The 25000-nt window shown below is 32.9% G+C and overlaps 2 protein-coding genes across 2 annotated transcripts in view; one reads left to right on the top strand and one right to left on the bottom strand.

The window, feature by feature from the left end:
• LOC109072847 (striatin-like) overlaps positions 1-19762 on the top strand; it is a 49289-nt gene extending 29527 nt beyond the window's left edge. The window contains 13 exon segments of the mRNA XM_042766928.1: positions 1-168; positions 1816-1951; positions 2033-2195; positions 7779-7922; positions 8072-8208; positions 9399-9574; positions 10628-10675; positions 11492-11613; positions 12368-12535; positions 13800-13946; positions 14152-14253; positions 15370-15456; positions 17914-19762. The exon segment at positions 1-168 is cut by the window's left edge and continues 9 nt beyond it. Of these exon segments, the coding sequence (XP_042622862.1) occupies positions 1-168; positions 1816-1951; positions 2033-2195; positions 7779-7922; positions 8072-8208; positions 9399-9574; positions 10628-10675; positions 11492-11613; positions 12368-12535; positions 13800-13946; positions 14152-14253; positions 15370-15456; positions 17914-18083 (1768 nt within the window). The 3' untranslated portion in view covers positions 18084-19762.
• A 4175-nt stretch (positions 19763-23937) lies between these two features.
• The window catches only part of LOC109092052 (opsin-5-like), a 5690-nt gene continuing 4627 nt past the window's right edge, over positions 23938-25000 (bottom strand). Inside the window, exon 6 of the mRNA XM_042766942.1 lies at positions 23938-24487. Within this exon, the coding sequence (XP_042622876.1) occupies positions 24038-24487 (450 nt within the window). The 3' untranslated portion in view covers positions 23938-24037. The remainder of the gene's footprint in view (positions 24488-25000) is intronic.

Raw genomic sequence — 25000 nt, forward strand, 5'->3', positions numbered from 1 at the left:
GGAGGTGGGCTACACCGACACCATCCTGGATGTGAAGTCTCAGCGGGTCAAAGCGCTGCTCGGTCTGGCTGGAGACAGCGGAGAGAGACCCGGAGACAAGCGCACCGAGCCCATGGTGAACGGGACCGAGCTGGCCTCGCTGAAGGACAGCACCACCACCATGATCGGGTCAGTGATGGAGCACATCGGCTTATTTAGTTAGTTTAATTACTGACCATATATCAGCCCACATTAGCTATGCTATTTTATTTTACTTTCTAAACATATATCATCGCCTGTTTTATTATATTTTACTCCCTAAACATATATTAGCATCTATTTTCTTTTATTTCCTTTTATTTTCTTTTACTTTCTAAACATATATCAGCATCTATTTTGTTTTATTTTATTTTATTTTATTTTATTTTATTATACTTTCTAAACATATATCAGCGTCTATTTTTTTATTTTTTATTTTATTTTACTTTCTAAACATATATCAGTGTCTATTTTATTTAATTTTATTTACTTTCTAAACATATATCAGCGTCTATTTTTTTATTTTATATTTTATTTTACTTTCTAAACATATATCAGCGTCTATTTTTTTATTTTATATTTTATTTTACTTTCTAAACATATATCAGTGTCTATTTTATTTAATTTTATTTACTTTCTAAACACATATCAGCGTCTGTTTTATATTATTTTATTTTATTTTATAAACATATATCAGCGTCTATTTTATTTTATTTTACTTTCTAAACATATATCAGCGTCTATTTTATTTTATTTTACTTTCTAAACACATATCAGCGTCTGGTTTATATTATTTTATTTTATTTTCTAAACATATATCAGCGTCTATTTTATTTTATTTTACTTTCTAAACATATATCAGCGTCTATTTTATTTTATTTTACTTTCTAAACACATATCAGCGTCTGTTTTATATTATTTTATTTTATTTTATAAACATATATCAGCGTCTATTTTATTTTATTTTACTTTCTAAACACATATCAGCGTCTGTTTTATATTATTTTATTTTACTTTCTAAACATATATCAGCGTCTATTTTATTTTATTTTACTTTCTAAACATATATCAGCGTCTATTTTATTTTATTTTACTTTCTAAACACATATCAGCGTCTGTTTTATATTATTTTATTTTATTTTATAAACATATATCAGCATTTATTTTATTTTATTTTACTTTCTAAACACATATCAGCGTCTGTTTTATATTATTTTATTTTATTTTATAAACATATATCAGCGTCTATTTATTTTATTTTACTTTCTAAACATAGATTTATATATTAATTTATTTATTTTACCTACTGAAGCTATATCAACAATTTATTTATTTATTTATTCAATTTAACTTCCTGAAGTTATATCGGCCCATATTAGTTTGTTTGTTTGTTTGTTTAAGTCACTGATGGACAGTATTATATTTGATTTATTTATTTACCTACCAGAAGATATAGCTGCCTCTATTTATTTGTTTGTTTGTTTGTTTGTTCGTTTAAATTACTAAATATATATCAGCCTTTTTTTATTTATTTTACTCACTGCTGACCAATATTCATTCATTCATTCATTCTTTCTTTCTTTCTTTCTTTCAGTCACTCACATTTCAGCCCATATTATCTATTTATTTATTTATTGTCCCCCACTTTCCCCCTCTCTTCTTGTAATTACCAGGTTTGATGAAAGTCTGTATTGTTGGTAAGAAGCAGAGATGCTGTTGATTGTGTGAGTGTGAGACGCTGGCGTGATGAATGATCTGCTCGTATTTCTCTTGTGTGTTTGTGGATTGGACCCGCAGTAAAGCAGAGATGACGGACTCCGCCACGGTGCTGGAAGCCTTCAAGTTCATCGAGAAAGCTGCCGCTGAGTTCAGCGATGAAGACGAGGATGACGACAGCGAGGGACAGAACAAGAGCATCGTGGACCTCTCCACCGTGAGTTAACGTTCACACTGAGATCCAGAACATGTCAGTTACACCAGCTGCCCTCGCTCACACGTCCTCTTCCTGTCGTAGATGGTGAGGAGGAAGGTGTCTCCGTCTCCCTCCTCTTCCTCAGCTGAGATGAGCGATGACTTGGACACGGACGAGGTTCTGAAGGACTTCGACTTCCTGGCCAACAATGAGGACATGGAGGGCTCGCCCGAAGCGCCGTCCTCCGGAGAGAGAGCCGATTGGGGTGAGAGTCAGCTCTCTTCCTGCTAAAAACACCAACACATGCACGACAGACGCTTTAGAGCACAGATTACACTGACAAACAGGCAAAGATGCACCAGTGTAGGGCTTTGAGATCATGCAGAAGTTTGGGGTCACAGGTTCGCTCACCAAAGCTGCATTTATTTGATCAAAAATACAGTAAAAAATGTGAAATAGTATTATAATTTAAAACAGCAGGTTTCTTTGTGAATATCTGTATTCTTTAATTTTATTTTAAAAGGGACAGTGCACATTAATTAACAGTACTCAAATCTATTATGTAAATAATTAGTTCTATCGGTATAGTACACAAGTAAAATATCTGCAAATTTAATCACAGTTTTCCCATTTCCCATTTAAAAAACCCATATTTAGTTAAAATTTTACATGACATGAATTAGACTTTTTCTCCAGTTATTCATGTGTGAAAAGATCATAGCATTAATATATAATTTTGAAGCCTCTGTAATTAAATTATTCCTGATATGTTTAAAATTTGTCTGATTAAATTTAATTCCATTCCTAACTTTTATAACTTGTTTTTTAAATGTAAGTTGTTAGTCAAGTGTTATATCTAAATATTTATACTCATAGACTACTGTTAATTTTTTTTTAAGTTGTAATTTATTTCTGTGATGTGCAGCTGTATTTTCAGCATCATTACTCCAGTCTTCAGTGTCACTTGATCTTCAGAAATCATTCTAATATGATGATTTGCTGCTCAAGAAACATTTCTGATTATTATCAATGTTGGAAACAGTTGTGCTGCACAATATTTTTGTTGAAACCTTGATACATTTTCTTTTTCAGGATTCACAGATGAATAGAAAGTTCAAAAGAACAGCATTTATTTGAAACATTTCTGTGTTTTTGTTATTTATTTATTTTTATATTTCTGTATAGTTTTTAGTAATTTTTATTTTCATTTGAGTTATTACAGTACATGAACCTTAACAAGGTCAAAATGATAAATGCTCTTGTGGCTGAAAGTAATCATTTATAAGTAATATATTTTATAAGAAATTAATTAATAAAACATTAAAATGTTAATATTACTATATAATTTTTTATTATTTTATTTTAATATCATTTTATATTTTTATGTTTCTTTATATTTCAAGTAACAACATTTTATAAATATTTTTTATGGTAATAACCCTGGTGCTACAATTATATATCAGTATTTATTTTCCTTGCAGTATTGCATTGATACTTTAGATAGTTTTTATTTATCTCTGCAATCATATATTTTCCTCTGGTTCATTTATCATACAGTAACTGAAATCCTCTGTGAGAAGTCGTTGAAAGCAGTTCTGCGGGTTATTTATCATGTGTTGCAGATGGTTTGTGCTGTTTCTCCAGCATCATGCAGGAACAAACACAAGCTGCTCCTCGCTTTGTCTTTCATTGCAGTCGGGTGCAGTGTTTGATTTCAGAGCAGCATCAAATGCACTGGATGTGTTTGAGTTACTGTCTCCTTGTGTGTTCCTCCACACACACACACACACTCACACACACACACACACACTCTCTCACACACACAGACACACACACACGCACGCACGCACACACATACATACACACACACACTCACACACACTCGCACACTCACTCACACACACACACACTCACGTACACACACGCACGCACACACACAGACACACACACTCGCACGCACACTCGCACACAGACACACACAAACACTCGCACGCACACACAGTCGCACACAAACACACACAAACACTCGCACACAGACACACACACACACACACTCACGCACACAAACACACACACTCACACACACAAACACACACTCGCACGCACGCACACTCGCACACAAACACACACACACTCGCACACTCACTCACACACACACACACACACTCACGCACACACTCGCACGCACACAGACACACACACTCGCACACAGACACACACACACACACACACACACTCACACACACACACACACTCGCACGCACACGCACGCACACTCGCACACAGACACACACACACACACACTCGCACACACACACAGACACACACACACACACACACACACACTCACACACACACACTCGCACTCGCACACACACACACACACACACTCGCACACACACACAGACACAGACACACACACACACTCGCACACAGACACAGACACACACACACATACTCAAACACACACTCCCTACCCCTCAATCCATCTCTGTTGAGTATCTGAAGAGAATTGGACTGATTTTTCTTGTTCATGCGTCCGTCGCTCAGCTCTCTAAATGAAAACAGTTCTGAAAGGATTTAAACTGCAGCTCGAGCCGCTGCCAGAACTCTCCGTGTGTAGTATTTCATGACTTCAGCACTATTCGGACAGGATTTCTCGGGGTGGCGTCAGTCACATGACCGTAATGCAGACGTGACGTTCAGGAATCAACACTGAACCCTTCATACATATTTCTGACATCATGACCCTTTTTAACTCCATTTATTGAAGTTTTCACAAGTGAGAGATTAAAAGGGAGAAGAAACTTGTAGAAATCAAGATGAGATCAGACCAGGCTGTGTTTTAGTCCTGAGCCCATGTGCTGAGGGACGTTCACACAGAAGTTATGATAGATGTATGTGTTCAGTGGAGTCGGTGATTCGGTTCAGTGTGACGTTTACTGAGTGCGAGGAAAGCGTCCGGATCCGATTTTGGTGTGTGGGTCGTGTGTGTCATCGTTTCTTCGTGTATCAATAGGTGTAGAAGAGGACGTGGTGTGAGTCTTGTGTGGTTGATGGGGGTTTGATGTGTGTATTATATGTAAAGTAAAGGAAGGGTAGAAGGGGGAGGAAAGGGGTGAAGAGTAAGTGGGACAGGAACCTCTCGCTCGCCGCCGCCTCTTTCTTTCTGTACTCTTTTATTTCTTCTAGTGCTCAACCGATATCTGCTTCAAACCACTGAAGTCTGTGTGAATCTCACACAAACACGGCCAGGCCTTATTTCAAGGATATACAGTCAAAACAGTATTGATTCAGACACAGTTCTCACATTATCACAGTTTATTCACTATAGTTTAGAATATGGTGATTAAATATGACAAGAACTCACAGGGTCAGAACAAATTCATCTTGATAATGTCAGATAACTTTGATAGAAAGGAAAGTAATGAAACATGGTCAGGTCAAAGTGTCAAATCACATTTTTGGTCCCAAACTTTATGAACAATTTTTGGGTATAATATGTTACAGTTAACTTTATTTTGCTCTCCTCACTTACATAAATATACTATAGTGTCCTGCACTCACTAGTAAAAAAATCGCAAATTATATCTGGTGTCTGAATACTTTTTGGTTTGACTGTATATTTGTAATTTATTTATGTTATGTGTATTTATATATAATTTTAGGACTATTAAGATGTTTTTTTTTTTTTTTTTTTTGCATTATTTGCACCCCAAATCCTCTTTACTGGTTATTAATACAAAGTTTTTACTACATTACTGTAAAAAAATAAAATAAAAATGGGGTTAAATATGTATAATAGTTATGAAAATAACAGAAATCATAATGCATTGAAAGAATTTTACTTCAGAAATTGCTGGTAAATTAAAAATAAAAAATAAATAAAATTTAAAAAGTGACATTTTGAAACAGAAAGACTGAAATATTATTTTTTAAATTATTTCTTTTTTTATTAGTCTTTTTTTCTCGTAAATGTATTTTTGTTTTATTTGCAACTTCTTTTTTCATTTTCTTTATGCAGAATAATTTCTCTTTTTTCTCTTTTTTTTATAATATTCATAATTTTTTATTTTTATGATATCTGATCCGAACACGTCTTGTTTTTGTGAGATTCACACATTTATATTTTCTTTTTAAAATGGAAATCATTTGTTGCTGATCATGACAGAATCAGCCGTTCATTTGGTCTGATATATCGGTGTATCACTAGTTTCTTCTGATGTATCTGTATAATTTCTTTCAAAAACCATTGGCTAGTTTAACAAAAAATCCAGCCGCTCTCTTCAGTCCTCCCCGTGGCTCCTCCGTCCTGTCATCCGCTCCTGTGTTCTTCTGTTCCTCCCTTCTTCTTTTCTTTTAGGATCCAGCTGCATCTCACACAACTACTGTTTCTGTTCTCCTTCTTCATTTTGTTCTTCAGCTGCTCATTTCTGTTGCTCTCTTTGCATTTATGCTGGCGCTCTGAGAGGGGTGTGGCTTGTTTGCTCCGCCCCTCTGTGACTGGGGCGTGTAAAAATCAGGCCACGCCCCCTTCCTTGCTTCCACTGTAAGAAAGTTCAGATGTGTTTTCAGCAAGTGCTGCTCACTTTATCAGTTATCACTCTAATTTTTCCTCTCTGATTTTTATTCCAGTGCTTCATTTCTTTGCCATTTCATTCTGATTGATTTATTATCGTGCCAAATCAGAAAAAAGTCCACCTTTGACCAGGAAAGCAAAGTTAAACTGAACCCTAAGCCTAGACCAGAGATGCCCAGAGCTGACCTTTGATGACCCTTGATCACAGATATTACAGTTAACTAAATCAAATAATATATATATATATATATAAGCCATTTTCACCACATGAAATAAAATAAATGTTAACTGAAATAAAAAAAAACTCTTCTCATTTTCTTCATTAACTTGATGTATTTAAAAATAAATAAACTACTAAAAATGACAAAAACACAATAAAATTACTAAAACTTTAACTAAAATTAACATGAAATCAGAAAATATAAAGGTAAAATCTAATTTAAAAAATTAACAAAAACTGTGGCAGTAAATTACACTGCCTTTGATTTATCATAAGTTTTGCTTTTACATTTTTGGTATTATTTTTTTGTATTGAATTCTAAAATAAGTGTATTTGCTGAAAAAAATATTTAAACATTCTAAAAAATGTTTTTTTTTTATTATTATTTAAAAATTACAATTTAATCCATTTAATCCATTTGAATATAATATTAATATAAAAATGTTATTTCCGTATATAAGTGTTTATTGTCTGTTTTTCTCTTGGATTGAGGTAGAAAACCCATTGAAATTCTGACTAGATGACAATAAAATCAACATATCTTCATTTACATTTTTGTTTTAACATTTTATTATTTATTTTGTAAATTGAGTTAGATAAAAAAAAAAAATCAAAAAAAAAAAAATCTGGATTAATGTAGAAAACACTGAAATTCTGATTTACACAACAATAAAATCAGCATATTGTTTGTTTTATTTTTGTCATTTTATTTATTGTAAAATAATTTTTGTAAAATAAGCAAATTTGATAAAGAAAATTTAAAATTCCCAAAATTGCTTTTTAAATTTTTGTTTAATTATTTAAATTGTAATATATTTTAATATAATATAGTTGGATATATGCAACATTTACTTTTGTCTCGCCTCCCTCAATAAAGATTGAATTTGGCTTTATGTATTAAAAAGTTTGGGCATCTCCGTTCCTAGACGAAGCATAGAAGGAGAAATGCTTTTGTTTATTGATTTAAAATTGTAGAAAATCTAAATATCGGTGGGCTGAGTTTTGCCTGTGTTTCTCAGTTGAAGTGTGGTGTTTGTGGTGTGTTTCAGGGCCGAACCGCTGTAAGCTGCAGGATATGTTAGCTAACCTGCGTGACGCGGAGGATCTGTCGTCCATGCAGCCGCCGGTGGCTCCTCCGGTCCGGCCCAGCCTGCCCCGGCTCAACGAGCCCCCGCTGGGACGCACCGACGAGGGTATTTCAGACACACTCACCGAATCTATATTTTATGACAAGAAAACTATGCAGTGTTTTAAAACTTTTAATTACAGTTTCTGTACCTGAAATTAGGTTCAGTTGTGTTTATTTGTGTGTGTGTGTGTGTGTGTGTGTGTGTTTCTGCAGTGGAAGCGCTGACGTTCCCCCCGTCCTCGGGAAAGTCCTTCATCATGGGGACGGACGAGGCGCTGGAGAGCGAGCTGGGTCTCGGAGAGCTGGCCGGACTCACCGTGGCCAACGAGGCCGAGAATCTGTCCTACGACGTGAGTCCAGACAACCTTACAAACATTCTCAGCACTGGAAACTAAATACACATTAACTGAAATAAAATACAAATTAGTTGCTAGTTGAATCTGCTAGTTGCCAAGGCAACATTTCTCTCATTTTTGTTTAAAGTTGAAGTACAAAAATTACTCAAACTTAAAAAAACTATATAGACATAATAATAAAACAACAACAACTAAAACTAAAAAAAAACTAAAAAAAAAACTTAAATTACAAATAACAAATCTGTTTCAAAATATTAAGAAAAAGTGTTATTTTAGTATCATTGAGATGCTGTTATAGTTTTTATTAATATTATAATGTATGTTAATATCGTGATGCATATCAGTTTTTATTTTTACCATTTCCACTTTCATTTGAATTTTAAAGTTTAAATAAATAAAACACATATTTAGTTAAAGTTTAAATAAAAAGTAAACTTATTTCAGCTTGTTTCAAAGGCAAGACTTCTTATTTTTGTTAAATTACTTAAATAGCTAAAACTATATCATATAAAATACTGTGTAATTAAAACAAAATTACTAAGAATTACACTAAAATTAAAATGAAAACAGAAATATAAAAATAAAAATTATTTCAAAATAATAAGAAAAATATTACATTATTGAGAGACTATTTATAGTTTTTATTTTTATATTCTTCATTTTAGTTCTCCAGCTATTTTGGTTTTATTATAATTCTCATAAATATAAAACATTTGATTTTAAACTTTAAAAAAAAAACGAAACATTTATTAAAATGGGTTTATGGGATGATCGTTTCTTTGTTAAAAATGTCAAACTTTTATCAGATTGTGTTTATAATCATAATGAAAGCGGTTAGATGATACTTTATTTTATTTTAGTTCATGTTTATTTTATTTTCAAGTAAGTTTTCTGCTTTTAGCTTTAATCTTAGTTTTCTATAATAACCCTGGCGCTCGGCCAAAACTATTTAAGCAAAACGTTATTAATATTTTAATTAAGTGAATTTATGTTTGCAGCTTTAGTGTGCTGATTTATATATATATATATATATATATATATATATACATATATATGTAATATTAGATGTTGTGTCAAATAGTCTGATTGAATAATGAGTCAAGGAATAGATATTAAAATGAGAGCTGGTATTAATTTCAGTGGAAATGTACTGTATTTGTGAATGTGTTTCCTGCTTTTCTCAGATCACTAATAATAAAGACGCCCTGCGGAAGACGTGGAACCCCAAGTTCACACTCAGAAACCACTTCGATTCGATCCGCGGTCTTGCGTTTCACCCCATCGAGCCGGTTCTGATCACCGCGTCTGAAGATCACACGCTCAAAATGTGGAACCTGCAGAAAACCGCCCCGGCCAAGAAGTGAGAGTCTCATTAAACTCTTAATTATATTGGGTTTTTACTCATATGTGAATTAATCCGTTTTCAGTTTAATGTTTTGTAATTTTGTTATGTGCTTTTGTCATTTTATTAGATTTTTAAAAAATAAATTAAAGTTACACATTAAAGGGATACTTCACCTTCAGTTTCTGGTCTCCATTGACTTCCATAGAATGGGAAAAAACACTGTGCAAGTCAATGGGGACTAACTGAAGGAGGAACTATCCCTTTAATGTTTATATCAGATTTTTATTAGTTAATTTGTTTTTATTTCAGTATTAATTTAGTGTTTTATTAGTTTTTTAAATATTACTATATAGGTTTAATTTATTTAATTTATTTATTGTTTTTTTATATTACCATTTAGGTTTAATATTACTATTTACCAGTGCTGTCAAACGTTTAATCACGATAAATCGCATACAAAATAAAAGTTTTTTTTTTTTTTTTTTGCATAACATATATACAGTATTTTTATTATGTACTGTATATATAAATACACACATACAGTATATATTTAGAAAATATTTACATGTCTATATTCAGATGTAAATAATTAAATAAATTAAATAAATGCATTTAATAAATAAACATAACCTTTTTTTTTTAAATATATAAATGCATGTGTTTGTATTTATATAAACGTAATAAATATACAGCACACACTCATATATTATGCAAACGAAAACTTTTATTTTGGATGTGATTAATTGTTTGACAGCACTACTGTTTACATTTAATTTGTTTTGTTTTTTCAGGTTTTTTTTATATTATTATTTAGGTGTCATTTATTTTTATTTTAGATTTTTTCATGTTTTTTTTTTTTTTTTTTTTTACAATACTATGTGTAATTAGTTTTTATTTCAGTTCCAGCATTAAGTTAGTAATTGTGATCCCTCAGCTTAAACTAAATTAAAAATTAACCCTTTCATTGCATCTTTTTATTTCATCTTTATTTCAGAAATGTTGTAGTGAAGGATAGTAACCCTGTGCTTGGCTCGGGTCGGTCAGTGTAAACTGTTGTTGTTGTTTCAGGTGCGCCGCTCTGGATGTGGAGCCCATCTACACTTTCAGGGCTCACAGGTGCGTGTCAATCACATTCAGATCTTATATCTGGTAGAGTTGGGTATCAAAAACCGCTTCCAAATTTCCAAGAACCGGGTATTCGATAAAACCTGTGCATTTAGATTCTGCTTAACTTTTCCCGCGTTTGCATTTTAAAGTAATTTAAAACGATTTCAGTGCAGGAATGGAAAATTCTTTCATATTTATCGACCAGTATGCAGAAAACTACATCAGTATATCATCATAAACAGACACTTTTTGTCTTCAGTGAACGTAAACAGATGAGAAACAAATCGCACAAGTACAGTATTTTTAGATCTGCGTGTGTTCGGTGTTAAAGAGACAGCAACCTGATAAACACGCTGCCAAGAACAATAGCAAATCATTCACTGATCTTGATTGAATATCTTTAATAACTTTTAGTAAAAAAACTAACTGTGACAAGAAAACTATGCAGTGTTTTTCAACTTTTAATCACAGTTTCTGTACCTGGAATTTGATTCAGTTGTATTTATTTATGCTATTGCTAATGGATATGTTTGTTCCTGTTTTATTACTGACGGTTTACTTGTCTTTAACACTTTAATATTTGAAATTTGTGTTAGTCTAGTTGTTTTTGCTCTGGTATTTTTGTTAAAAGCATCCTGTTCCTGTTGTTATTCAGATGCAACAGAATGCTTCGTTAAAAAGACAATAAATGTTTGACTTTTTTTTAATTGTCCTGATTGAGATTACTTGTCTTATTGGAATCAAAACTAGGAACTGATAAATTCAAACGATACCCAACCCTACTAACCGTCCTAATGTGGTCTGTGTCTGATGTTCTGGTCTCAGGGGTCCGGTTCTGTGTGTGGTGATGAGCTCCAGCGGTGAGCAGTGTTTCAGCGGCGGTTTGGACGCGACCATCCAGTGCTGGAACACACCGAGCCCCAACATCGATCCGTACGACTCATACGGTACGTCCCTGTTCCCTGCAGACGCCAGTGTGGGTCTGAGTGAGTGAGTGTGTAACATAACAAGTCATAAGGGTAATTTTTTCAAAGTTGAGATTTGTGCATCATCTGAAAGCTGAATAAATAATCTCTCCATTGATGTGTGGTTTGTTAGGAGGACAATATTTGTCTGAGATACAACTATTTGAAAATCTGGAATCTGAGGGAGCAAAAAAATCTAAATATTGAGAAAATAATATTTAAAGTTGTTCAGATTAAGTTCTTAACAATGCATATTACTAATCAAAAATTAAGTTTTGATATATTTACGGTAGGAAATTTACTAAATATCTTCATGGAACATGATCTTTACTTAATATCCTAATGATTTTTAGCATAAAAGAGAAATGTATAATTGTGACTCATACAATGTATTGTTGTCTATTGCTACAAATATACCTGTGCTACTGATGACTGCTTCTGTGCTGCAGGGACACATCTAAAAGTGACAATTTCAAAAACATTCCAAACACACTCCTGACATTGTAATTGTAAACAAAGCTTTAAACTCCATATTTGTCATTGAGGTTGCTGTAGCAAACATGGAAATTAAGATGTTTCATCTGTCCTTGAGTGTTAAATGTTTTAAATATAAGGACTTGTGAATGTATGTTAGCCATGTATACCTATCATCTTGCAAAATGACTTTGGATTTGGTTTTTGTTGCTTGTCTTGTGGATCCAAATAAAAGAATGAAATGTGTCTGTGTCTGCTGTAGAGCCGTCGGTGCTGCGGGGGGCGCTGTCGGGACACACAGATGCGGTCTGGGGTTTGGTCTACAGCTCGGCTCATCACAGACTGCTGTCGTGCTCCGCCGATGGGACGGTGAGGCTGTGGAGCGCAGCAGATAGGACACCCGCCATCGCTGTCTTCAACGAGAACAAAGGTACTGAACACAGCCCAAAACAACTATTAGAAAACAGAGAGTTCCGCTCCTTGATTCTGATTGGCTGAGCCACGTTTGAAGCTGTTGTAAATTACTCTACAAAGTAACAAACCCCTTTGTTTATGTTTGTGTGTTGCTCGGCAACCACTTTGTTGCAACCACAACTGTTTCTGAGGAACTACATTGTTTGGGTGGAAGAATATTGTTTTTTTTTATTATTATTATTATTTTTTTTTTGTCCTTTTTTTTTGTGTGAAATTTTTTTTTGTATTTGAATTAAGTTTTTCATTAAAATTAGGTTACAAAAAAAAAATATTATTTAATTTTATTAATGAATGTCTGTTTTTGTTAGTTTTGTTCTACTGTCATTCATGACTTAGATTATACAAAATTTATTTTATTTTTATGAATAAATGATCCTTTTCGATCCTTAATTAATGATGATGGTTAGATGATATCAGCACTAAAATAAACCCCAAAATTACAATCTTAAAAAATTAAAGTATAATTTACCACACAACAGTTCACGAAGAAAAAATATTTTATTTAATATTAGATTTTAATTTCATTTTATTTTAGCATTAAAATAGACCCCAAAATTAAATAAAGTAAAATTTTAAAAAGTTGGCTCACACTACAGCTGCAAACAATTCACTTAATTATTTAAACATTTTATAATTAATTTAAACATTAATCATGTTTTACTTGTTTGTTGTTGTTGTTTTTTATTTATATATATATATATAGTAATTCATCATAAAGAAATTAGTGCTGTCAAATGATTAATCGCATCCAAAATAAAAGTTTTTGTTTACATAATATATGTATGTACACTGTGTATATTTATTATGCATATAAAAATACACACACATGCATGTATATATTTCAGAAAAATATGTTGTGTTTAAATGTATTTATTTATAATATAAAATATAAGAATATAAATATATAAATGTATATACATCTAAATATTCAAAATATATATATATATATATACTATATGTGTGTGTGTATTTATATATGCATAATAAATATACACAGTACACACATATATATTATGTAAACAAAAACTTTTATTTTGGATGTGATTAATCATTTGACAGCACTATAAATAATATTTATTTTATGAATGAATTAATGATCTTTTTTGTTGTTGTTGTTTTTCTTACTGTTTGTCTTTGATTGGTGATTGTGTTGAGATGATCTCAGCAGTGAATTTTGTTCAAGCAAGACTCATGAAAGATTTGTTTCCTGTGCGGTTCAGAGCTGGGCGTCCCGTCGTCGGTGGATCTGGTGTGCAGTGATCCGGCTCACATGGTCACGGCCTTCACTAACGGCAGGATGGGCATCTTCAACATGGAGACCCGACAGCTGGTGCTGGAGCTCGAGTCGCAAGCCGCCGGAGAACCCGGTACGCCAGTTCCTGAGATTATAGCCACAGGTTTCGCTGAAAACAGAAACGTTTCTTGACTCTGGAAACTTGAAACTTGTCTTGTCACATAGTGTCATCATCCTTTTAGTTTATTGATACTTGACATAAAAAAACCAATCCAGAAATATCAATACATGGTATCATAATAGTCTAATCATCAGTGAATGATGTGTTTGATGTTCAGATGCACCGTGTCAGATTAATAAAGTGCTCAGTCACCCGACGCTGCCCATCACCATCACAGCACAGGAGGACCGCCACATCCGTTTCTACGACAACAACACAGGTGACCCACAGAAACCAGCATTCAGCTCAGATTAAACAGCTTTACTTTATTATTCTGATTATTGATGTTGTTTTTGTTATTATTATGTTGATTATTATTAGTATTTTAATATATATATATATATACATACACACACACACACACACACACACACACACACACACACACACACTGTTCAGAAGTTTGGAATAATTATGATTTTTTATGTTTTTGAAAGAAGTCTCCTCTGCTCACCGATGCTGCATTTATTTTGTCAAAAATACAGTAAAAAATTTGAAATATTATTACAATTTAAAACAGCTGTTCTCTGTGTGAATCTCTGTTAAAGTGTAATGTATTTCTGTGATCAAAGCTGTATTTTCAGCATCATTACTCCAGTTTTCAGTGTCACATGATTTTCAGAAATCATTCTAATATGATGATTTGCTGCTCAAGAAACATTTCTGATTATTATCAATGTTGAACACAGATGTGCTGCTCAATATTTTTGTGGAAACTGTGATATATTTTATTTTTCAGGATTCACAGATGAATAGAAAGATCAAAAGAACAACATTTATTGACGTTTTATAGCCTAAATACTGATAACTTCAGAGGATTTTTTAACTAAAATACCCTAGTTGTGTTTATAATGTTTGTAAACATTCTGCTTTATTTCCCGTATTTTAGCCTGCAACGAGTAGCGTTTTTTTCTTAACCATTTAGCAAACATTTTTAAATGTCTTGAAAAAATGCTTTGATGTTTTTAAAGCGTTGACAGTTTTTCGTTTAATACATTTGGCCAAAATCTTGTTAGAAAAGATGATGCTGTATTGGATATAATGACTATAAACGCAACATACCAGACTCTCTTTGTTTGAACAGAAACGTTAAAATACAGATTCTGTGAACGATTTAATTTTTTTTAAACCCTGCTTACAAGAGACTTCTTTAAAAAAAAATTGAAAATCATTCATATATATATATATATATATATATATATATATATATATATATATATAACCTTTTTCTTAGTCAAGATATTGTTATTGATATTGTTATACAATTGATATTGTTTCTTGATTTTTATGGGGTTTTTTAACGTATATATTCATATATGCTGCTGTTTCTTCTCAGGCAAGTTGATTCACTCTATGGTCGCTCATCTGGATGCTGTCACCAGTCTTGCGGTGGATCCCAACGGTCTCTATCTGATGTCTGGAAGTAAGTACTCGAGAACATGTCAAGTCATGCAAACACTTGTTATGATGTTCTTTTATCAGGTACAGGTCATAAACGGGTCAAAGAAAACTCCAGAGACATCAGTTTGGCCCTTTACTCTGATATAAGAACTGTATTGTTCAGTTTATGGCATTTTCTGTTTTTTCATTATAATACGTAGGGCTGTTTTAAATTATTGCGTTAATTTGATGTGATTAATTATGAAAAAAATAATGTGTTAAAATGATTAATGCATTTAACATAGCATTTAACACCCCAGGTTTTTGAATCAATCGAGCAAGTCAGTGATTCAGTGACTCATTCACTCATTCAATACAGTCACTTGCTTTGTTTCTGAATGAATCCATGTTTTTGAAGGAATCGAGTGAGACAATGATTCAGTAAAACATTCATAAATGCAGTGACTTCCTTTGTTTCTGAACAAATCTAAGTTTTTGAATGAATCGAGTGAGTCAGTGATTCAGTGACTCATTCACAAAGACAGTCACTGGCTTCGGTTCGGTATGAATCTATGTTTTTGAACAAATCGAGTGATTCAGTGACTCATTTATAACTACAGTCACTTAAACGAATCTATGTTTTTGAACGAATTGGGTTTGGCAGTGATTCAATGATACAGACAGTCACTTGTTTCTGAATAAATCAGCCATTTAAACAAATTGAGTGAGTCAATGTTACAGTGACTCATTCATAACTCCAACCACTTGCTTGTTTTCTGAACGAATCTATGTTTTTGAACGGATCGGGTGAGGTGGTGATTCAATGACTCATACATAACGACAGTCACTGGCTTATGGATCAGCTGTTTAAACGAAGTGAGTGAGTCAATGATTCAGTGACTCATTCATCAAGACGGTAACTTGCTTTGTTTCTGAATAAATCAGGAGTTTGAATGAATCGAGTGAGGCAGTGATTCAGTGACTCATTCATAAATGCATTTCTGAATGAATCAGCTGTCTGAACAAATCAGTTGAATGAGTCGCTCAATGACTCACTCATCATCACAGTGACTTGACACCACATTTTTGTGAGCAGACGTGGTTTCATATTACAGAATTATAAGTGTTATATACAGTGATAAAGGCTATGTCGATAAGCATTGCATGATAAATATACTTTCCTTATAAAAAATACCCAAGATTGCTTGAAGAACACAGATAAACCATATATTTTGTGCAATCGTATGTTTATTGTCTTCGAATTTCATCAGTTAAAATCTCTGTTGTGCGTTTAGTTCGTCGATAACTGGATGCCTTTGTCCATATTAGAGATTTCATGGAACGTCGTCAGTGCTATTACTTCTGCGATGCATGTGAGGAGTTTCTGCGCGAGAGCGCCCTCTGGCTTCCAGTTTGAATTAAACAGTCATTACATGACCTGTGTACTCAGTAATGAAAACAACCTCTTTTGAGTAAAAATAGGAAAAATATTATTTTTCTCTAAATAAACAGGATTAGCTGAATTATCGTCATTGATATCATTATCACAACAAATTCCAGAAATATCCTGATATTCACTACTGTTCAAAAGTTTGCGATCAGTCTTCTGCTCATCAAGGCTGCATTTATTTGATCAAAAATACAGAAAAAAAAACAGTAATCTTTCAAAATGTTATTACAGTATAAAATAATGGTTTCTATTTTAATATACTTTAAAGTATAATTTATTTCTGTGATGCAAAGCTGAATTTCCATCATCATTACTCCAGTGTAAAGTGTCACATGATCTTCAGAAATCATTCTAATATGATGATTTATTATTAGAATTATCAACATTGCGCTGACAAATATTTTTTTGGAAACTGATACTTTTTCAGGATTCTTTGATGAATAAAATGTTTAAAAGAACAGCATTTATTCAAAATATAAATCTTTGCTATCACTTCTTATCAATTTAAAGTTTTAATTTCTTTAAAAAAAAAAAGAATAAAAATGTACTGACCCCAAACTATTGAACTGTAGTGTATATTTTTAGAAAGTATTTATATTTTAAATAAATGCTCTTCTTTTTACTTTTTATTCATCAAAGAATCCTGAAACAAAAAAGTATCACAAGTTTTCAAAAAAAAAAAAAAGCAAGCACTGATAATAAATCAGCATATTAGGATGATTTCTGAAGATCATGTGACACTGAAGACTGGAGTAATAATGCTGAAAATACAGCTCTGCATAACAGGAATAAATTCAGTTTTAATGTATATTAACATCATAATAATATTTCACAATATTAAATTTTCTCCTGTATGTTTGATCAAATAAATGCAGTCTTGATGAGCAGAAGACACTCTTGTAAAAAACATTAAAATCCCAAACTTTTGACCGGTGGTGAATATCCCTAATGCCCATTTATGCATTGTTGAATCAAAATATTTCTTTCTAAAGCTACTTTTTCTTGTAATGTCTATTCAGTGGCACTAAGCGGATGTTGATTGTGTCTCAGGTCACGACTGCTCGGTGCGTCTGTGGAACATGGAGAGCAAGACGTGCATCCAGGAGTTCACGGCTCACAGGAAGAAGTTCGACGAGTCCATCAATGACGTGGCGTTCCACCCCACCAAGTGCTACATCGGCAGCGCCGGAGCCGACGCCCTCGCCAAAGTCTTCGTATGACCTTCGACCTTTGACCAAAACTGCTTCCACAAACTGATGAACTCGCAGGGACCGCTCTGATGATCCGGGCAGGCCTGGGTGCTGGAGGGGAGCTCAACAAACACAGAGGAACCTCCAGACCTCCTCCGTTCAGCCTCAACAGGAAGCTGGGTGCCTCCCACACTTCTGCAGTTTTACTTCTCCTCTCTGGTTTTCCCGTCTTGCGTTCGCTCCGTTTTAACGACGTGCCTTTTGCTACAAACAGTCTCGAGAAACGCGGATTCTCTTAGTCGATGCTGATGTTTTAAACTCACCAAATGCATCACATCATTCAAGTTTCTCACAAAATCTCGATGGGAAGCACGTGAAATTAAATGCATTGCATTAAAAACTCAATTTTAATGCTTTTCTTGTCTGGCAGACGCTGAATTCAAATTGTACATAATATAACATAAAAATAACTCGCAGTATGTTTGTGTCCAAATATAAATCCATCATCGTTCGCCCCAAAATCAAGAAAATAAAGCCTGTTTTTTTTTTTTGCATTGTGCCATTGTTTATAAAATGTCAGAATGTTGAACTATTAGGTTTAAAAACAGGCTTCACCTTCTTTATGATTCTGTGGTGAAATATGTCCTGGATGATGTTCTTGAGATTCAACTCTAAACACTCCGAAGCCGTTCACCATCAGGACGCACGTCTCGATTTAGTGCTGCGTTGAATATTTACGCTGTTAGAGGGTTTGCAGTCATTCTGTGAAATCATCTCAACATTGTGATGTACACGGAGACAAAATTTTAGATTTAGAGCCGTTACTGAATATTCGTTGAACTTAGTCAAAGTGATAATGCGCAGAAGTCTTATAATAGTTTGAATGTGTTGCAGTTTTTGACAAGCTGTACTCAAAAGTACAATGATTCGGAAGTCTATATTTGTCTGAAAGCTGTTGTAATGTTTATTTATTTCATGCATCTTTTTTTTTTACTTGTTTTGCCTGTAATGCCAAATGCATTAGGATTTCGCTTCAGGAAGGGACGAGCGGCTACGATACGTACATAAAAACGCTCACTCATCCTCACCTTCTCTACCTGCACAGGTGGTGGTTTGTGTATTAGCTGAAAATGATTTGAAATCTATTTTATATGTGATAGTTTGAAGCAGATACTAGTGTTTTTTTATCATTGTATGAACGAGGTTGCAAACAGATCGTAACCCGAGTTTCCTGCAGGTTGAGGTTTTTTATTTAAACTCTTCTGGTTTATTTGAATTTGTCTGTGATTACTTGAACTATTTGGGCGTGTGTGCGTGTTTTTAACTGCTAGGGTAGAGATTTTCTGCTTTTATGGGGAATCGTTTGCCTTTAACTGATGACATGAGCACTACAAGACGAGTGGAGTGTTTGTGTGTTTCCTTCAGGTCTGTGAAAAGTGACGCGCGTCGCTACTCTACCAAATGATGAGAAAGGACTAGTTTAGACAAACATGAAATCTGGAACTATTTACTCGCCCTCATGTCACGTAAACCTGTGGAAGCTTGTTTCTGACACAGGATAAAGAAATGTTGAATTGTGAGAAAAAACTCGCAATTACTTATTTTTCCCAGAATTATGGGTTTTTATCTTACAATTGTTTTTTTTCCCTGCCACAATTTAAAAAAAAGTTATTGCGATTTTTTTTTTTTTTTTTTTTTTTTTTTTTTTTTTTTTTTTTTCTCAAAATTTAGTTTACATCTCGCAATTTTAAAGAATAAAAAAAAATAAACGAAAATTTTGTACTTTTAGAATTGTACGATCTAAAATCGTGAGATTTTTTTTATTATTTTTGTTTATATATGGATTTTTTTGAAAGATATAAAAGTTTTTATCTTATCTTTTAAAATAAAAAGTCGCAATGGCCTTTTTAAAAATGTTTTTAAGTTCTATGGGCAAAAAAAACGTAATTGCGAATTGAAATTATACTCATCAGAATACAAGGAAAATTCTGACTTCGTTCTCAGACTTGCGCGTTTATATACGAATTGCATGATGATAAAAGTCGCAATTACCTTTTTTATGTATTCCATGGTGGAAATGTAAAAGAATTTCAAGATGTGAAAATTCTCAGAAAGAAGTCAGAATTGCGAGATGTTAGCTTAGAATTACAAGAAAACTTGCGAATTTTTTATCCCGCAATTCTGAGTTTATATGAGTTTATATTAAACTCAGAATTGCAACTCGCAATTCTAAGAAAAAGTCTGAATTGAGAGTTCACATCTCGCAATTTTTTATTTTTTTTTCCAATAATTGTTTATATCGCAATTCTGGGGTTTTTTCAACAATGAGGACTTTTTTTCGCTCAGAATCCCACAATTGCGAGTTTATATCTGAATTGTAATTAAAAGTGGCAATTACCTTTTTTTTTTTTCTTTTTTTTTTATCTAATTGCAAAAACGGCCTTCCATACAAACCCATGTGAAACAACAATGCTCTTTTACATTTGAAGGTGTGGAAAACAGAAGCTGCCTCACATCTACCGTTGCATTTCATGGCGATTAAAAAAAAAACGGATTTGATCGACATGATGGTGATTAAATAAATCTTTTTTTCATTTGTGCATTCTATTCCTTTAAAATCCGAGGCGCGCTTGACGTTAAGCTCGTGCACAGAGCGCTGGTTTGGGACGTTGCTAGGGAACCGCGTGCGTGCGTCCGTGTTTTCGTACTAGTAAATATATTTTTTGATTTCGTTCATTTTGGTGCGTATTAATTTTAGATATATAAGAAAGAATCTCAATATGTATAGTTTTAAAATATTGATCAACAATCTATTTATGAACCAGAATACAGTGTATATTAACCTGCGAAGCTAACAGTGAAGATTAACCAATATTTGTGATACTAGTCGCGCGGGAGAGTTTAGTTTGCGCCACCTGCTGGTCAGAGATGGGAGCTGTACAGCGGACTCGGCTACTGAAGATACTAAAGTGCTATTGATCAACGCGATTTGATTACTGATCCATGGACGTGCTTACCGGAAACATCAGAGTATTTGAAGGGAACGATGACGCGATTTGATTGGACGATCGGACGATGACGTCATGACGGGACGCGCCTGTATAGAGCTGTCACTGAACTTTTAACCCTTTGGTTGTATAGAGAGAGTTTGGAAAGATCGTGTTAATAAATGCTATACTCCTCTTGTACATATTTTATTATGGATATTACTGTTTATTCATGATTTCTCGTTGTATTCTCTTATTTTTTTTCCTCAGATGGACATTTATCAATATAATACAATAATAAAAGAATATGTTGTATTTCATATGCGTTTGGGTTTTGTGTTTTATAATATAATATTTAGAGTTTCATGTGTTTTTGGTTTTCTTGGTATTTTGGTAAATGGTGAATAGGCATTTTCTACACGCGCTTAATTAGCTCTTAATGAATGACATTTTATTTGTTAGTGTAATATATTTGTAAATGATATTTAATGATTTAAAATCAAACATTTGAGCCGGGGACCTCTGGTTATAGTATGATTTATGACTATCTATAATTTTTTTATGAATTTCAGTATGTAGAAATGGACTGATCTACTATAAGATGAAATCACAGTCCGTATTAGAAGCAATGCTTTGTGAAGCTTCGAATCTTTCGTGAATCGGTTGTTTAGGATCAGTGATTCGGATCGCGAATCAAACCGCCAAAGTCACGTGATTTCAGTAAACCAGGCGTCTTTTTGAAATTTCAATTGAATATGAACCTAAAGAATAATTAAATTATATATATAATATTTTAATGAGACATTTGAGTATTTAAGATGAAGAGTATTAATCAGTTGTCTCTTCATTGGCCTGTTTAGACAAGCCCTTGATAACACGAACAAAACCCCTCAAAATAGTTTACAGACTCTTCATCTTTGGTATTAGATGATCATCTAATTGCATTTAGAACATTTAAACATTTGCATTTGGTTCGTAAAAGGTGTTTTTATGCACGTCTGGCTTGAGTTTTTATTGCATTTACACCGGTTTGAGCAGCAGGTGTCACGAGCGCTTCAGTGAATCATTTTTCAAAGCAGTTGGTTGAATTGATTCAAAGCTTCGAAAAGGTTCGGTTCGCCCATCACTAGTTCATTCAGAGATCCACAGATGCTGCTGCAGTGGTTCAAGTCTGGCCTCCAGGTGTCGCTGCAGGATCAGTTTAAAACACGATTAAATGCTATGATACATGCTTGGAACTGCGAAACATATCCAAAGCAGTCATTGCCAGAAATGATTTTTTCTTTATACTTTTCTCCATTATTTAAGCGTTTTTATTGCGTTACTTTCTTAATTATTTTTGTCTACTACTACTAGTAATGATAATATATTTTATTTATCTTTTATATCATATCTCTTCTAAGAGATACATATACATAATGCATATTTATTTATTTGTTTTGATGATGACGATAATAATAAAATACTAATAGTAATTATATTTATATATATATTTTACAATTCACAGATCAACAGTTAAAAGATTAGCCTCTCATCAACCTTAAAATAATTTCTGTTTTTTTTTCTTTTGTCACTCTGAATGAAATCAAATTTGTAACACACTTCCATCTAAAAGTTTGGGGTCAGTATTTTTATTTTTGATATTTTATTAATATTTTTATTCTTCAAGTCTGCATTGAATTGATCAAAAGTGACAGTTAAAGACATTTATTATGTTACAAAAGATTTTTATTTCAGCTGTTTTATTTATTTCCTATGTGATTTAATGTATAAATGCTATATATATATATATATATATATATATATATATATATATATATATATATATATATATATAATTTCAAAATATTAAAATTGATTACTTTGATAAAAATCCCATACTTTTATTTGCATTACATTAATGTTAACAGATGCAACTTTTGATTTTAAAAATGTTTTAGTAAATGCTGAAATTAACGTTAACCAAGATTATTAAACGCTATAAAATCTCAAAGAAATAATTCTGGAAAGTTTTTCACTCAGGAAAAAATGTGATGATTTGCATATAAGCACAAAAGTGTCTTTATTAATGTTGATGAACCCACTTATTAAAAAACCAAGTTCACATATACATCCATCATTTACAAAAATAGCTTTTCATGCTGTTTATGGTTATCGTGACACTTCATAAAGTAGCTGAAATATAAAAATTAGTGCTGGGCAATGATTAATAATGATTAATCACATCCAAAATATAAGTTTTTGTGTACATAATATGTGTGTGTGTACTGTGAATATTTATTATGTATATATAAATACACACACATGCATTAAAACATTTATATATAATATCAATTGTATGTATATAACTATACACATAAATATTTTCTAAATATGTGTCTTTACATATATACATATATATATATATATATATATATATATATATATATATATATATATATATATATATATATATATATACACACACACACACATAATAAATAAATATACACAGTTTACACATATATATGACCCTGGAGCACAAAACCAGTCATAAGGGTACATTTTTAGAAATTGAGATTTATACATCATCTGAAAGCTGAATAAATAATCTCTCCATTGATGTGTGGTTTGTTAGGAGGACAATATTTGTCTGAGATACAACTATTTGAAAATCTGGAATCTGAGATTGCAAAAAAATCTAAATATTGAGAAAATCACCTTTAAAGTTGTTCAAATGAAGTTCTTAGCTATGCATATTACTAATCAAAAATTAAGTTTTGATATATTTACGGTAGGAAATTTACTAAATATCTTCAAGGAACATGATCTTTACTTAATATCCTAATGATTTTTGGCATAAAAGAGAAATGTATAATTGTGACCCATACAATGTATTGTTGTCTATTGCTACAAATATACCTGTGCTACTGATGACTGCTTCTGTGCTCAGGGACACATATTATATAAACAAAAACTTTTATTTTGGATGTGATTAATAAAAATGTAAGTGGTGATCTAGAGTCTGACGCACTGGGACTCAGGTGTGTCTGGCGGCTCTGGCGCGTCGATGAAGAACACCTGTGTACCTGCAGGAGGCGGAGTCTCCAGGTGACTGCACACACCGGGGGCGGGGCCGGGGGCGGGGTTTGCCGGAGGGTGTTTTTTCTGGTTCTTGTGTAATTGGCGGTTCTCCTCGGCTCTGAATCTCTGAATCTTCTTGAAGCGCTTGAGCTTGACGGCGTCTCTGGCCTCTCCGCCGCAGGGCAGCAGCACGCTCACGTCTCGCCGGAACTTGGAGCTCAGGCCGAAGTAGATGAGAGGGTTGTAGAAGCTGGCGGATTTGGCGAAGAGCCGCGTGAAGATGCTGGTGAGACTCGGCACGTGGAAACCACACGCTGACCACATGGACACGACCGCGTACGGAGACCAGGCCAGGATGAACGCCGTGCAGATCACTATAGACACCTGAGACAACAACACGGCTTTGAGTTTCACACCTGAACATCAGCAGGAGCAAGAAAACCGCTGAGAAACTCTCAGTGCAGGATCTGATGCATTTCACACATCTGAGAGAGAAACACATCCAAAATAACTCAATCTGACATTAAACCATATATATATAATAACATATTAAATATATTAATATTATAATAATATATTATTATATATAATATATTAAAAATATACATTTTATTGAAAAAAAATAAAAATTTTAAATATGAATATTGAAATAGAAATATTAATATTTGACTTTAAATGATATATATATATATATATATATATATATATATATATTTATATATATATTGTTTGTTTTTTTTTTGTTTTTGTTTTTTAAAGCTAAAAAAAAATGTGGACTTTTCAGAATTGCAAGTTTATATCGTAGACTTTTTTTTCACCATGGAATAAAAAATTTGATAATAATACATTTGGATAAAAAAATAAAAAACCGAAAAAACAATTCTAACTTTTTTCTTA

This window comes from Cyprinus carpio, chromosome A11 (genome assembly GCF_018340385.1).
Source record: "Cyprinus carpio isolate SPL01 chromosome A11, ASM1834038v1, whole genome shotgun sequence".
NCBI lineage: Eukaryota > Metazoa > Chordata > Actinopteri > Cypriniformes > Cyprinidae > Cyprinus > Cyprinus carpio.